The 12,252-nt window shown below is 38.6% G+C and overlaps 1 protein-coding gene across 1 annotated transcript in view; it reads left to right on the forward strand.

The window, feature by feature from the left end:
* The first annotated feature begins 3,944 nt into the window (after window positions 1-3,944).
* The window catches only part of LOC139456360 (mucin-2-like), an 83,576-nt gene continuing 75,268 nt past the window's right edge, over window positions 3,945-12,252 (forward strand). The window contains exon 1 of the mRNA XM_071238016.1: window positions 3,945-3,995. Within this exon, the coding sequence (XP_071094117.1) occupies window positions 3,945-3,995 (51 nt within the window). The remainder of the gene's footprint in view (window positions 3,996-12,252) is intronic.

The raw sequence follows: 12,252 nt of genomic DNA on the forward strand, positions 1-12,252 counted from the left end.
TGTTGTCAAGATTGCCCTGAAGGTCAGAAGAATAGGAACATCTTTTTCCTCCTTATTCATTATGTATATCAACAGGATGCAGTTTTTGGAGTGAGTGAGTTTGGTTTTATGCCGCTTTTAGCAATATTCCAGCAATATCACAGTGGGGGAGGTAGGTAGATGCATGTTATTCCAGATGAGTGGAACTGGTTGTGCAAAGTGTTGTTAATAGAATTAGTTGACAGAAAGAAATGTCAAAACTTTGCATGCAAACATAATTTTACAAGTCTCTTGGGGGCTCTGTGCCCTGATTCATAACATTGACAAGCTTAATAACAAAAACTATTAATATTGCTCTCAGCTATTTCTTCCTTGTTTTTATTTGGTAATGTTTGGTCTAGCTGATAACTCCCTTAGGTAGAATTTGTTTCTTTTAATGACAGAGTAATGGACTTTTTTGCCAGACTATCAGCTTTTTGGGAGACATTAGTCTTCAAAACATGCAATGTGTGCCATGGAAACAACAGAGGAGACTTGTTTTGTTGTTCATCATTCCAGACACACACCCCACCCCCACCCCCCTCACCTTCAACTAATGCTTGTAATGAAAGTTTCCCTTCCATTTTATGAAAGATGCATTCATATGCATATCCTTTATATCAAAGATGCATTCATATGCATATCCTTTATATCAAAGATGCATTCATATGTATATCTTTTATATTAAAGATGCATTCATATGCATATCCTTTATATCAAAGATGCATTCTTATGTATATCCTTTATATCAAAGATGCATTCTTATGCATATCCTTTATATCAAAGATGCATATCCTTTATATCAAATATGCATTCATATGCATATCCTTTATATCAAAGATGCATTCATATGTTTATCTTTTATATTAAAGATGCATTCCTATGCATATGTATATCAGTATTTAGGAGTGTTTAGAATCTTGTGCTGAGATCATGATCATATTATATGCATGTGCATGTTGAAAGTGTTTGGGGCAATGTAATACCTATGATTTAATTTTCATTTGTCACATCTAGAGACTCAGTTTTTATTCTCACATGTGCTTGGTTTCAGTCTGTGGTGTTCGTTCTTGATGTTTGCTGTTTGTTTGTTTGATGTTTAACGCCACACTCAACAATATTCCAGCTATATGACGTCAGTCTGGAAATAATCAAGTCTGAACCAGACAATAAAGTGATTGATATCATGAGCATCAATTCACAGAATTGGGATACGATGACATGCATCAACCAAGTCATCGAGCCTGACCACCCGATCCCACTAGTCGCCTCATACGACAAGCATGGTCGCCATTTATGGCAAGCATGGGTTGCTGAAGACCTATCCTACCCCAGATCTTGAAAGGTCCATTCTTGTCGTCTCTGCCTTGACACACTACATGCAATACTGTGTATAAGTTTCCAACATCGTAATTACCAATTTCTGACAATTCTACCTACACTCATTAATCACTGTAAAATATTATGACATCAGGTGTTTGTGAAATATGTGAGCATGTCATGAGTCAAGGTCAAGGTACTGTTGGTGCTGAAAAAGGTTCTCCAAGTATCTATCTACATCAATCAATTCATTTTGAATATGAACAAATTGGAAATGACAAATTAAAAAGAACCTGACCTCACTAATTCAAATCATTATGTTTGCAAATGAGATATGTCAAGGTCAATGTTAGGTCAAGGTCAAGGTTAGGTCAAGGTCATGGCCATGGTGCAGTGAAACCATTCAGAACCAATGACTGATTATGTCCCAGAAATGTCAAGTCAAGAGTATGCCAAATGGAACACCAGAGCCTGCATTGCCAAAATTCAACTCACTGAAAAGTAACACTGACAGCAGTCACTCACTCAAAATTGTTTACGATTTTATTTCCTGGTTTCTGTTAATTATTTAACTGTTTACTCAGTAATGGTGACCACATTCAGAAAGTGATTACCGCTGTTAAGATAAGCGTGTCAGTATGCTTTGTGTCATGATGTATGTATCATGAAGGAATGTCTATTCTATGACTGTAAAGACTCCTGAAGAAGTCGGGTAATATTTTGTCAGGTTTGCAGAACAACAGAAAGAAAACTGCCATAAATTGTGTTGTCAGCTGGAAACCTACTTACTAGACAACACAATGACATTTAGTGCTTCGGTAACCATGACAGAAACTTTAGAAAACAACAAAAAGAACATTTCTCAACATATTTCCTCAAAAACTAAACAACACCTTTACGCTGTTGCTAGCGCATGTTCATGAAACATTTCCGGCAACAAAAGACATTTATGGGTGAGAAACCTTGGTATATTGCGTTCTCATATCCAAATGCCCTTTCAAATATCTCCACAATCATAATATGAAATCATTTACACAACATTTAGAAAGTGACTGTGCAATCCAGTTCACCTGTTCATATCATTTATGGTGATGGTTTGGCCTTTTTTCTGAAAAGATCATAGTTTTGAGTCAGCGGAGTGGTAACAGGCTTGGAATCCTGACCAGGTGTTCATGAGAACATGTGCAAGCACTGGGCATGAGAGACAGTGCCGCCTGGGTGGTGGCAGCAACACTTGTATGTAAGCATGCCGCCATCGCCAGCAAAACACAAACCTTTGTCAGTATCAATTGCATTCAGGCATCTTGGTGTATTACTACCTGTTTGTGGTAGTGAGTCTGTGAATGTGTTTTTACACCATTGTTGGCATATCTCGGCTATTTCAAGATGGATGATGACATCCTGTCACTCAATCGCCTGTTTACAAGTCTGTAAATCATTCTTGTTTTAGATTATGTGATGTGGAACTGTTAAGAATCCTCATCTGATCTTCATCTTCCGTCACTATGGTTCCGTCACCATCACCACATCCATACATGGTCCAGTCCACACCCTCACACTCACCTCACCCTCTCCCACACCCTTGACCTCACCCTCACACTCACCCTCAACATCAGCATCACTCTCACCCACACCCCCACCCTCACCCACATCCAGACCCTCGGCATCAGCCTCACCCTCTGCATCACCATCACCCTCACCCACACCCACACCCTAACCCTAACCCTAACCCATACCCATACCCTAACCCTCACCCAAACCTCACCCTCTCCCACACCCTTGACCTCACCCTCCGACATGGGTACAATGTGTGAAGCCCATTTCTGGTGTCCCCCGCCGTGATATTGCTGGAATATTGCTAAAAGCGGCGTAAAACCATACTCACTCACTCACTCACTCACCTCACCTCACCCTCACCCGCACCCACACCCACACCCGCACCCACACCCTCTGCATAACCCACACCCTCAACATAACCCTCACCCACACCCTCACCTTCACCAACATCCAGACCCTCGGCATCACCCTCACCCTCTCCCACACCCTTGACCTCACCCTCACCCTCAGCATCAACCTCACCCACACCCTCACCCTCAGCATCACTTTTACCCACACCCTCAGCATAACCCACACCCACACCCACACCCTCACCCACATCCACACCCACACCCACACCCACAATCTAACCCTCACTCACACCCACACCCACACCCACACCCACACCCTCGCCCACACCCTCACCCTCACAAAAGCAATCTCACCCTCACCCTCACTCTCACCCACACCCACACCCACACCCTCACTCTCACCCTCACCCTCACCCTCACCCACACCCACACCCTCACCCTCACCCACACCCACACCCACACCCACACCCACACCCACACCCACACCCTCACCCACACCCTCGCCCTCACAAAAGTAATCTCACCCACACCCTCGCCCTCACAAAAGCAATCTCACCCACACACCCTGTCTGCATACTCACCCTCACCTATTGTGTTACTTTTGGAAACTGTACAGCTATTGTGTCTTGTGTTAGCTGCAATGTGGACCATATATATACACAGCAGCATTGTAGGGTAATATGCATATACATTTTCATGATGAGATTCTCAAAAAAATTGTTTTCCACTGCTGCCCAGATCAGGAAGAGGGTGAGACATATTTGGGTTAACAAAGATTTTGTTACAGGAATATCGACAGTCATGTTTTTAATATTTCAAAGTCAATTTGATATTACGGTAAAATAATACAATTTGAGCCCAAGACTGTTGTAGATGATTTATCTTTTGATAGATAAGCGAAACAAGATTCAGAATAAGATTTCATCATTCCAGTTGATTTCATATCTCTGTTCAGTTCAATATGAAAATGCGGACTTATCAAATAAGGTGTACATTATTCTTCCAATTTCAGGAATATCACAGAAATTAGGTTGCACAGATATATCCTTGAAGCACATCATTTCGGTCATATCTTCCATCACTGCACACGAAGATATTACAACTAACAAGGCAAAACCAATGAAACCATCCCATACTCAAATTACATTTCTCAGTATATCATTTAAGACGATGTACCTTTGAGTCTCTGGCAGAAAGCTGATTAACAGGATTGTCTATTATATGTCTGTACTCTGCTTGTTTCAAACAAAAGATTATGATATAATTATTTCAAGAGTTGAAGAGATTTAACTGTATTATGTACACCTTCAATGATCAGTGGGCTATTTGCCTCAAAACCTTTGTATATAGTTTTTCAGTTATGCCACAAGATTTAAGTTAATTATTTAGCAAGATGCTAATGCTTGACCAATAAAATCTCTTATTTCATCAAATGACCCTGCACATAACTATATAAATATTGATAATGGAGCAAGGGAATGTTAAAAAATAGGTTATCTTGTATTTTGAAAATTATATTCTTAGAGTTTTGCATTGTTTCTTGTTTTTATTGTAATTCATCTATCGTCAGTATTCTTTTCCCTCTTCTGCATTGGAAATTGGAGATCAGTCAGACAAGAAATTAAATTAGTCTTGCTTCACTCAATTTTTTGTATTTAAACAAATCTGAAAAAACTTATATTGGTGTTCTTAGGGTTAAATGAATACTAATCTAATTAACCATACTGTATTTGTACGTTTGTGAATGAATGAATTAAAATAGGTAACATTTCACCAGTGTTTGTTTGTTTGGTTTGTCCTTCACCTTACATCCAACTTTAACTTGAAACTCCTTTAATGTGAGAGGTCACTGGTTGCTGTGCGGAGTTGCATCCCTTAGACATGCCAGGAAACTATGAATGCGGGTTAATGTGAAGCTGACATGCCATATTAGAATTGAATGCTGTTCCACACACCATTAAGTTAAAACTCACTGACTCCTATATATTTGGTAAGCCATTTGAGACAATATAACTATATGGTCCCTTAATAACTATATTGAGTGGGATGGGAGGGTGTGATTGTGAGTGAGTTGGGTTTAGCGCCGCATTTAACAGTATTTCAGTTACATCACAGCGTATCAGCTTGATGTGGATGAAAGCCTGAAGTGAATCAATGTTACAGAGTAACATCAATGTTCTTTGTCATTTGGGAAGAAGGGTTTCCAGACTGACAGGGTCTGGTATAACAAGGTATCATTCTATTCAAGAATATGCTGTAAATCATGAAATATATGTGAGCATGAAATTAATGTGCAAAATGTGAGAGACCGTTGCTCTCATTAATGAAGTTATGCACTTTCATCTCGACATAGTTAGGGTTTACTGACATGTCAGTCTTCGTCTGTGACCTGACCTATCTCATTTGAATATGCCTTATTTGGAATTCCTGTTTTTAATTTCATGGGATTTAGATCACATGTCAAGGAGTTGAAGTTATATTTGTGGTGATATTTTTCAGTCAAACTGAAGTCATCCAATACCATATTCTGGAATTCTAAGTCTACAGTCTTGGTGTTACTGTTGGCTGATTCGTTTTTTAGTTTGAAATGTAGAGCTACTTGTATTAGTTTCGCATAATAGTTTAGGACATTAGGCAACACTCACATTGATATGATGACCCATTAATTTTATGGGGGTGGTCAGGTAGCCTAGTGGTTAAATCGTTTGATCGTCACACCGAAGACCTGGGTTCGATTCCCAACATGGGTACATTGTGTGAAGGCCATTTCTGGTGTCGTGATATTGCTGGAATATTGCTAAAAGCTTCGTAAAACCATACTCACTCACTCACTCATTCATTTTATGATTTTATGTCAATGCCTCAAAGGAATCAACTGTTATTAAGCAACATGTAACCTATATTTGTGTTCAAATAATTGTACAAGCTACCACTGAGAAAATGCACTCAGTTTGCTTAATTACAAGACTCAGTGAGAACTAGAAATGACTGTCTGAGAAACATACGAGGATAACTTTTCTGAGTGGCATTTTAGTCACAAAATAAATAACAAGAATATTGATGTCACCTTCGTTTGTTTTTTGTGAGACACATGTCAGGCTAGCTTCTGACACCTTTATCTAGCTTGATAATAGTGTTGAAGAAGCAACAACAAGACATTTCTAACAGTAAATAAAAAGGTTGACATCCATATACTTGTTATTTATTATTATGTGCAAGCATATTTTCTAATAATGCGTTCCACAGATCTATCATACTAAGGAATCAGTGGGATAGCCTAGTTGTTAAAGCGTTCGCTCGTCATGTCAAAGACCCAGGTTCGATTCCTCACATGGTACAATGTATGAAGTCCATTTCTGGTGTCCCCCGCCATGATATTGCTGGAATATTGCTATTAGCGGTGTAAAACCATACTCACTCACTCACAGATTTATACAGGTTCAGGAATGGGTGGCCCAGCTGTCTAAGGTGCCGCAATTTTCTGTGCAGAGTTTTGTCCCTTAGACACACCACCTAAGATTGTGGGTTCAAATCCAAGATTTGACTATGTTTAATTTCTTTGTACCCATGCTCCTGATATGCTGTAATACTGTTCAAAGTGACATTAACACTCACGTCTAACCCCATCCACCCACCCCTATACTCACCCAAACGACTGCCAGCATGGCTCGTGGTAGAGCATCTGCCCAGAGAGCGGAAGGCCCGGAGTTCGGCCCCCGGCTGCGTTATACCAAATGACGTTAAAAGATGGCACTTCTTGTTACCCTGTCTGTTGCTTGGCATTAAGCGGCTAAAACAAGGACTTGTCACCTCGGAGTCAGTATACTGTGTCTGAGTTGGGTACTCATGTTAAACTGCGGCATTGTATCTCAGTGGGCTAGCACTATAAATCGGCATCAGTCAAGCAGCCACACATGCACGTCGCTGTATATAAAAGCAATAATCTTGGACGCGAAGTTAAACCCCATTTCACCTCACCTACTCACCCAAACACCCACCACCTCTCACCATAGACCTTCTCCTTACACTTATCTACTTACTTTACACAGTAAGAATGACTGGAGATACTGCTTTCAGCATATTAGGGGCATATGGTAGGTGCTGTTGATGTAAGAAGATTTATGAGTTCACGCTACATAGTAATTACTAAAATTAATAACTAAATAACATGTTTATGATATAAGGCTTAGGTATATCTATATCTGTGACCTAAAAATTCTTTCTGAGTGAAGTGGGTACTAGAATATTATGCCATAAAAAAGTTTATGGCAAGCTTTTGCTTATAATGCAAACTTCTTAGTTACCGGTAACCTAGGAATAGTAGTGAGAGTTTCCACTTAACTTCTTGGTTCTTGTTTGGTGGATTTCAGAAAGCTACATTAATCTAGAACTCTTTTGATTCTGAATAATAATAAAGTACTTATATATTTTTCAGAAACAAAAGAGATAACTTTGGAGTACATAAAGTACTGATGGAGTATATTATTCTTCAGAAACAAAAGAGTTACTTCTGCAGTTTATTATTCTTCAGAAACAAAAGAGTTAATTCTGGAGTACACAAAGTACTGATGGAGTTTATCATTCTTCAGAAACAAAAGAGTTACTTTTGGAGTACACAAAGTACTGATGGAGTTTATTATTCTTCAGAAACAAAAGAGTTACTTTTTGAGTACACAAAGTACTTTTGGAGTTTATTATTCTTCAGAAACAAAAGATTTACTTTTGGAGTACATAAAGTACTGATGGAGTTTATTATTCTTTATAGAAACAAAAGAGTTACTTTTTGAGTACACAAAGTACTGATGGAGTTTATTATTCTTCAGAAACAAAAGAGTTACTTTTTGAGTACACAGAGTACTGATGGAGTTTATTATTCTTCAGAAACAAAAGAGTTACTTTTGGAGTACACAGAGTACTGATGGAGTTTATTATTCTTCAGAAACAAAAGATTTACTTTTGGAGTTTATTATTCTTCAGAAACAAAAGAGTTACTTTTGGAGTACACAAAGTACTAATGGGGTTTATTATTCTTCAGAAACAAAAGAGTTAATTCTGGAGAACACAAAGTACTTTTGGAGTTTATTATTCTTCAGAAACAAAAGAGTTACTTTTGGAGTTTATTATTCTTCAGAAACAAAAGATTTACTTTTGGAGTTTATTATTCTTCAGAAACAAAAGAGTTACTTTTGGAGTACACAAAGTACTGATGGAGTTTATTATTCTTCAGAAACAAAAGATTTACTTTTGGAGTTTATTATTCTTCAGAAACAAAAGATTTACTTTTGGAGTACATAAAGTACTGATGGAGTTTATTATTCTTCAGAAACAAAAGAGTTACTTTTGGAGTTTATTATTCTCCAGAAACAAAAGAGTTACTTTTTGAGTACACAAAGTACTGATGGAGTTTATTATTCTTCAGAAACAAAAGATTTACTTTTGGAATTTATTATTCTTCAGAAACAAAAGAGTTACTTTTGGAGTACACAAAGTACTGATGGAGTTTATTATTCTTCAGAAACAAAAGAGTTACTTTTGGAGTTTATTATTCTCCAGAAACAAAAGAGTTACTTTTTGAGTACACAAAGTACTGATGGAGTTTATTATTCTTCAGAAACAAAAGATTTACTTTTGGAATTTATTATTCTTCAGAAACAAAAGAGTTACTTTTGGAGTACACAAAGTACTGATGGAGTTTATTATTCTTCAGAAACAAAAGATTTACTTTTGGAATTTATTATTCTTCAGAAACAAAAGAGTTACTTTTGGAGTACACAAAGTACTGATGGAGTTTATTATTCTTCAGAAACAAAAGAGTTACTTTTGGAGTTTATTATTCTCCAGAAACAAAAGAGTTACTTTTGGAGTACACAAAGTACTGATGGAGTTTATTATTCTTCAGAAACAAAAGATTTACTTTTGGAATTTATTATTCTTCAGAAACAAAAGAGTTACTTTTGGAGTACACAAAGTACTGATGGAGTTTATTATTCTTCAGAAACAAAAGAGTTACTTTTGGAGTTTATTATTCTTCAGAAACAAAAGAGTTACTTGTGGAGAATGCAAAGTACTGATGGAGTTTATTATTCTTCAGAAACAAAAGAGTTACTTTTGGTGTACTAAGGTACTGATGGAGTTGGTTTCATACTGTGTGACAATTTTGATTATTGTTCCAAGGGGGGGCACGGGTGGCCAAGTCGTCTAAGGCACCGCGATTCGCTGTGCGTCCCTTTTGGCATGCCAGAAACCTATGATTGTGGGTTCGAATCCCGGGTTCGCCCAGATTATGTTTCTAGGTTTGTCAGCACCATACCCGTCCTCGTGGGTTTCACCGAAGTGGTAAACGTCTGAGACCTACATCACTTCAGGCTTTCCTCCCACATTAAGCTTACACGCCGCGATGTAACTTGAATAATGTTGAAAGCGGCGTTAAACCCAACTCACCCACTCACTCACTTTTGTTCCATGTTTCATTGTGTAAAGGGCAGTCAGATAGCCTAGTGGTTAAAGTGTTCGCTCGTCACACAGAAGACCCAGGTTCGATTCCCGAAATGGGCACAATGTGTGTAGCCCATTTCTGGTGTCCCCCTCTGTGATATTGCTGGAATATTGCTAAAAGTGGCATACTCACTCACTCACATTGTTTAAAAGATGCACCATCAGGTGTCCAAGTTGTTTTAGGCCAGTATTCAAGAGATGCATCTGGTTGGTGTCTCTGCTTTCAGAGGATGAGGTATAACTAGTGAACCATCCAGTATTCAAGAGATGCATCTGGTTGGTGTCACTGCTTTCAGAGGATGAGGTATAACTACTGTAAACAGGGAATTTTTTGCGACCGTTTTATTATTGCGAGTTTTGCGAACGAGACTCAATTGCAAAAATTAAAAACGTAAAAATAAGTATAAATAATACATACATACTTTATTCATTGCAACACGTCACCAAATGTTGAAATCATCAACCAGAACTACAAGTTACTCAATAAGTTAAAAACACAAATGAATGCAGAATGGTCACACAATACATCACAAATGACAGTATAAACAGACCAGTTAGTGTCACTGTTACCTCACAGTAATCCTGCCTTCTTCCAACCTCGCTTGATTGCGTCAGTGTCCTTTGCAATTTTGTCCACACATGACATGACACTGAGTTGAGTCAATTATCGTATTTGATAATTGGTCGCAATCTCTTCCGGTCAACTTATCGGTCAACTTTCCGGCCAACTCAGAAAAACTAGCTTCGGAGAGAAGCTGCCTATTTTTGGTACGCGAGGGGTCATCGCAACACGGCAACTCGCAAAAATATCGCGTCGCAGTATTGTCTTTGGCGTGGTATTCGCAATATTTTAACGGCGCAGAAATAAAGCTGTTTACAGTAGTTAACCATCCAGTATTCAAGAGATGCATCTGGTTGGTGTCTCTGCTTTCAGAGGATGAGGTATAACTAGTTAACCATCCAGTATTCAAGAGATGCATCTGGTTGGTGTCTCTGCTTTCAGAGGATGAGGTATAACTAGTTAACCATCCAGTATTAAAGAGATGCATCTGGTTGGTGTCACTGCTTTCAGAGGATGAGGTATAACTAGTTAACCATCCTAATACTATGCATCTGGGTGTGTCAGCTTTAAATAGATACCTGATGATGAGACTGTTTTTCCATCATATCTGGTTAGTGCATTCATGCGCCTGCCACAGCTTAGCATGACTGAGTAATAACAACATGATCAGCCCAGTAGTTCAACCATATGCCTGGCTGCTGTCCAACACAAGACTGTCACAGTGTAGAATGGCCAGGCTATAAACAACAACCTGATCTTCAAACCTGCCTATCCATAATGAACATATCACAGATCCATCACTAAATTATGACTCCATGTTCACCAAGCTTCAAGCATCTGGTGTCCCACTTGACCCTGTTCCTGTTCCAGCTCTGAATGGCCAAGCTATAACCACTTGGCCTGGTATCCTATCCATGTCTCCGCCTGGTGTCTTGCAATGGGTTGTTTTATGGTAGGATGTGCTGTTCTTGTGCAACACGATGGCATGGTGTAAGGTTAGGAGATGTGTACAAAGTGATGATATTTAAAAACCATGTTGGTGTTGCCATTAGGAAGTGAATTAGCATAACTGTCTCATTTCAGAGTGCTATCAGTCACTCCAGAACAGCGAGGATAATTACCATCTACAAACTCTCTTGTACCTGCCAGGGCAGGGTCAAGCTGTTGCCAGCATTCACTGAAATGTTCTTGCTCATGCACTAAACCTAATTATCTAAAATAAGATGTTTCAGAATTGGCATAATGTAAGGAGTACAAACAAGCTATTGGTTGTTTAAAATATTCTTCATGCTAAGTAGTCATATGGAAAGTAGTTTAGTTACAAAATACTTAGACGTCAGGAACAACTGTGTAAACTGATATTTGGGTTAATACGGACATAAAGTTTAGGTCACCCATTTAAGTATCATATCACCCTTGGTAGACTAACACTCTGTCGACGAAAACATTTCTTTGAAGTAATTGTTATTCATTTTCTTCAAAAGAGCCTTTCCTCTTCTGCTGTTTTCTGCTTTGGAATCAAGGAAACTCGACTTGGTTTAGTTTGATTTAGATTTGTCTAGGCTTTTATTATTTTTTTTATCTATATATATATTTAAAATTCACCCTAGTCTCTGGATATATTCCTGCACTATGAAGCATATTTGAGTGAGGGAGGGGAAGGAGGGATGGGTGAGAAGTGGCAGGGGGTGGGGGATTGGTGGTCAAAGTTCACTGTGGATTCACATATCTCACACTCCTTCACTTAGAGATCTAGTCAGGTGAGCCTTAGTGACTTTTAGCTGCCCAATGAACATATAAGATTCAGGGGTGTTTGAGCCAATTAGATGTGTGCTTTCTAAATGAGTCAGACAGGCAGCTGTGGAATGTGTTTTACCAACAGTTTTACTTATGTTTGGTTTGGGAGAAATGAAACCACAGCTACAAGATATTTGTATGTATTTCGAAGCA

The sequence above is a fragment of the Haliotis cracherodii genome, unplaced genomic scaffold (assembly GCF_022045235.1).
Source record: "Haliotis cracherodii isolate W230 unplaced genomic scaffold, xgHalCrac1.p SCAF_1, whole genome shotgun sequence".
Classification (NCBI taxonomy): domain Eukaryota; kingdom Metazoa; phylum Mollusca; class Gastropoda; order Lepetellida; family Haliotidae; genus Haliotis; species Haliotis cracherodii.